General features: G+C 43.6%; 1 protein-coding gene across 1 annotated transcript in view; it reads left to right on the top strand.

Annotated features, from left to right (window-relative positions):
• Positions 1-5,000, top strand: part of hsd11b2 (hydroxysteroid (11-beta) dehydrogenase 2) — a 24,074-nt gene that overhangs the window by 19,035 nt on the left and 39 nt on the right. The window contains exon 5 of the mRNA XM_035627753.2: positions 2,879-5,000. This exon is cut by the window's right edge and continues 39 nt beyond it. Within this exon, the coding sequence (XP_035483646.2) occupies positions 2,879-3,300 (422 nt within the window). The 3' untranslated portion in view covers positions 3,301-5,000. The remainder of the gene's footprint in view (positions 1-2,878) is intronic.

Genomic DNA, 5,000 nt, shown 5'->3' with positions numbered 1-5,000 from the left:
GAGGAAAAGTTGCTCTCTGGCCGTCGCCCTCCCTCGGCTTTCTTTTCTCTGTGTGGGTTTGAAAAACAAAACTCTTCATCTTTTTTATCCTTCATGTCTTCATGGTTCACTCGGTGCCGCAGATGTTGTGTTCAGGACGCGTCTGTTCATCACAGCGTTTAACTGGTTAACAAGCTGGAAACAGAGAACAGATAAACAGAATACTACAAGTAAAACTTCACATTCAAACTTTTACTCAAGTAGAAATAAAAAATCAATCAGCCACAAAATAAGGTATCAAAAGTAAACAGACAGATTCGACCCATGTGGACTAAGTTAAATCAAACACAAATAATATCAAATATGTTATTTAGATGTAAACATAAATGCTCATCTTTCCTGCTTTGTTTATTCTGTAAAATACAAGCTTTCATATCAGCAACATAAACGCAGAGGCGGATATTGTCTGTGACATGAATCAGTCGAGTTCTGGTTCAGACGGTTCTGAGAATCTAAACCAAACCACCGAGTTCGGCAAAGAGCTTCAAGCCTTTGTTCGTTAATTTTGATGAATATCTCCAGATCAGGAATAATTTCCATCCACGCCGAGGCACCTGAAGACGCAGGTCACGTGACCCGTCCACGTACACGCAGCTCGCTTGTCTCAGAAAACCCGGAGTCGTGTTGACGCCACACGTTAAAAACAAATGAAATATTTATTAGCGCAGTCAAAGTTCCGCCCCCCTAATCAGATATCAACCAAACTTGGTGTGTCTGTTGACAATATGGCGTGAGATGATAGGTAATAGGCATCTTGAATTATTAGCATATATGCTATAGGCCACGCCCACTCTCACGAAATTTTGATCAACACTTGGCCCCCGGAGCATGCACAGCAATTTTGGTGAAATTCTGCTCAGTGGTGAATAAGATACACGTTTGTGGCATTTGTGGAGCGCCCCCTATAGGTTGGTAACAAAATGCTTCAAGTAGAACTGTAGCTAATCACAGCTGCAAGTTATATACCGAGATCTGTGATGATTGCACAAATGGTTAATGACTTGTACCCAATAATCCTCTAAGCCCCGCCCCTTGGTGAAGACATTTTGGCTAGTAGCGGCCATGTTTTTCGAACAATCTTGATCATTTATGATGGAAATTTGTATTCTTATCCGGTTAGGCGGGACACCGAATTTGGTGTTGAATAAGTCAAAGTTTACAAAGTTTTATTCATATTACTGTTTTTCAGTTTTTGCTAATTAGCGCAAAATTTGGTCACCTGCCACGTTAGTGATTCAAGAGGCTTTTTGTGGAGCACATTGAACTTGACGTGTGTCGCACATTTCAAGTAGATCAGAGACACGTGTGAGGGGCGTGGCCTTTCCAAAATTGACTTCTTCAGGACCTAATTACAGCGCCACCATCTGGCCAATTTGGAAAATGAGGGTTTTAGAAGCTAACGTACATCATTTTCTGATACTCGCAAAGTTTCGTAGTCTTGGCTTATTCCAGGTCACGGAAATTTGAAGTAACGCGGAACGAGAATAATAATTTCTATTGACCAACTCCAAAACTTTGTGGTTCTACTCCAAACTGGAGTCAAACATAAAGATAAAAAATGTAAAATATGACGCCGTGGTTCATCTGAGGACAGTGAGGAGGCTAAAGCTCACGAGAAGCAGAGCGCAGCGGCACGTCTACGCCGCGTTCTGCGTCTGTGCTTCAGATGATTCCATATAAATATACACGTGATTACAACCGACCCCGGCTCCTACAACTCGGACTGACGCCCAAGCGTCTCCGTCCCGGAGTTTGCGTTTCATGTTGAGCAGATGTTCGATGCTGAACTCACATGGTCCTGATCGTTCGCTGAGCAAGTAAACAGCTGCTGAGTACCAGCGTTAGCAGAGTCAGCTGCGACTTTCACACGGGCCCCTTTTCAAAACGCGGTTCTCCGACCGGGATCTGCAGATGAGAAATGGCCTCATCGCGTCGGTGATTTCACAATCTAATAACGCGTTTAGAACATCTCAGCACGTCCGCAGAGCGACGACGTGTCACCGCAGACACTGACGCCGGCCGACAGGCTGCAACCAGCTTCATCTGTTCGAGCTCCAAGGAAGAAAAAAATGAAGAAATGGGTCAAACTTAGAAAAAAAGAGAGAAGATCAAAAGCCACATGCAGAAATGGTTGCTAACAACAATCTGTCCAAACCAAAAAATTATAATCTGCAGAGGCTGTCGACGGGGTTTTCCATAATCGCTGCTCTTACCTACGACCACAAACACACTCATGAGAACATCTGTTCATCTGGAGTCTCCGATATGAATATGATCATGGAGATATGAGAGAAGTTTTATCATATCTAGAGAAGTGTGACACACAGGATGAGTGACTGTATATACAGACGATCAGTGACTGTATATAAAGACGATCAGTGACTGTATATAAAGACGATCACTGACTGTATATGAAGATGATCACTGACTGTATACAAAGACGATCACTGACTGTATATAAATATGATCAGTGACTGTATATAAAGACGATCAGTGACTGTATATAAAGACGATCACTGACTGTATATAAAGACGATCACTGACTGTATATAAAGACGATCAGTGACTGTATATAAAGACGATCACTGACTGTATATAAAAACGATCACTGACTGTATATAAAGACGATCACTGACTGTATATAAAGACGATCAGTGACTGTATATAAAAACGATCAGTGACTGTATATAAAGACGATCAGTGACTGTATATAAAGACGATCAGCGACTGTACATCACTCTGATGATGTCACCGTGACAACAACGATCAGTGTGTTGACCCCGTCAGTCTTGACCGTGTTTAGAGGTCGTTGCCGTGGTAACGTGTGTTGTCCCTGCAGGTCAGTCCAGTAACCACGCCTACTGGGAGCAGCAGCACAAGCAGCTGCTGCAGGGCCTCCCCCCGGCGCTGCTCGAGGACTACGGCGAGGACTACGTGACCGAGACCAAGGAGCTGTTCCAGAGCTACGCCAGCCACGCCAACCCCGACCTCACGCCCGTGGTCGACGCCATCGTCACGGCGCTGCTGTCGCCGCAGCCGCAGGTGCGTTACTTTGCGGGACCCGGCGTGGGGCTCATGTACTTCATCCAGCGCTTCTGCCCCTTCAGCATCAGCAACCGCTTCCTCCAGCGACTGTTCGTGAAGAAGACGCTGATGCCGCGGGCGCTGAGGAAGCAGTCGAGCTTCGACCTGAACCTCAGCCTCCACCACCACAACAACAACAACAACGACGACGACGGCGACGAGGTCAAGGTCAAGTAAGCGGGACGCCGCAGAGACGATTAGAGGACGACTTGTCGTAGAGCTGTAACCTGTCCCCCGTTCTATGTGCTGTTCAAACTGTGGGAGGATCCTCGTCACGCACCAACATTGTCTCCGTCACGTGTGGACCCTACGACGCCCCCGTGTGGACACATCTGGAGGTGAGGAGGGGGCGGAGTCTGGCTTGGGCGGGGACGGAGGCGATCTCTGACTCCCACATGCCTTCACCACAGAAGAGGTCGACGCAGGGTCGACAGCCCGTCGTCGACCTCTGCCCCTGAACCTGTATAACTGCAGGCACAGTTGTGTCCGTCACAAGCTGCTAGCTCTCGTCATGTCACCGCCAACCGGTCAGTTTCTGATGATGTCACCGCCTCCTCAGATCTCAACAGTCACATGACAACAACCTTCACACAACCTCGACTGTCAATCAGTTCATCAGGAAGTTTGAGTGTCACGTTACGACGAGCTTTATCCTCATTATTATTATTATTATTGACAATAATTGATTATGTTGATCAGTCAGAAGCTGATCGGTAGCTCGACTGACAACTAACTCCACCCGTGTGGTTTGTAAGTCTCTTTTAAAACGAGCACACTCAGTGAAACCGTAGTGACCCCGCCCATCACAGGAAGTACAGATGCAATCTTTTCAAAACGAAAGCACAGGTTTTATGCAATAGGTGCAGTGTAAACGTACGAACGACTTCCTGACTTTCGTTATTAAAGCACACTTTTTTTTTTCTGTCATTAACTCTACTGATATTTCATTGCCTGCTGCCAGGCAACATGAAGAACACTCTGAATAATAATAAATCAAACGAGCAGCGATCACATGATCTGTTTTGTCCATTCAGTTTTCGTTATTTTACTTTTGTTACACTTATTAAAACGTATTAAATGTTTTCGTTCGTTTCCTTCTGCTGCTTCTACGAACATTAAAATATAAAAGTCCCATGTTTTTTTACAGTGTGGTCGTTACATCAGTCATTGATGGGGGGTTATTGATTAGCGGGTTTTGAGACATCGTATGTAAATATTCTGTGAAACGTCTCGGTAAAGGAGTGTTTTTTATTCGTATTATTTGAAGTGAAACATGTAAAAACTTTGTAAAGTCAATATACGTTTAAAGTATCTTTTTAAAAATGTTGTGCTTCTATTTTGAACCAGAAGTGATTTTTTTTACGTACATCGTTCACCATCAGAAATAATAATAAAAATATTAATAATTTCACAGTTTGTTTCTCTGAAAATAAACTTTTTTGTTTTGTGTTGTGGATGTTTAACTTTTTGTTGTATCCGTCTTTGTGTGAAATCCAGTTTGTTTCGGTCGACTTTCTCTCTGTGATTAAAAATATGAAATTCATAATTTCTCTCTTTGTCAGCTGTGACAAATCAAAGCAAAATTCAAACCTCAAATTCCACTGTTCTGCAAAAGGACATTGTTTCAGTGCAGGTGTGTTGATTCTGTGTGGAGTCACGAGCAGGACGTTGGAACGAGAACGTTTGTGGAACATGTGGAGAACGTTCAGTGAAGAACATCTGTGGAAACTGATCATCACCACGGAGCTTTGATTGATTGTTTGTTGTCAACTCACGTTTTGCTTTTGTTTTTTTAATCAAAATATTTATGGCGTCTTTTCACTTAAACTGTGAATTTTGTATAAAACGTAAGAAGAAAAACACAAAAAGAAAAACAT

The sequence above is a fragment of the Scophthalmus maximus genome, chromosome 4, assembly GCF_022379125.1.
Source record: "Scophthalmus maximus strain ysfricsl-2021 chromosome 4, ASM2237912v1, whole genome shotgun sequence".
Lineage (NCBI taxonomy): Eukaryota > Metazoa > Chordata > Actinopteri > Pleuronectiformes > Scophthalmidae > Scophthalmus > Scophthalmus maximus.
This window is presented reverse-complemented; position numbering and strand designations above follow the sequence as displayed.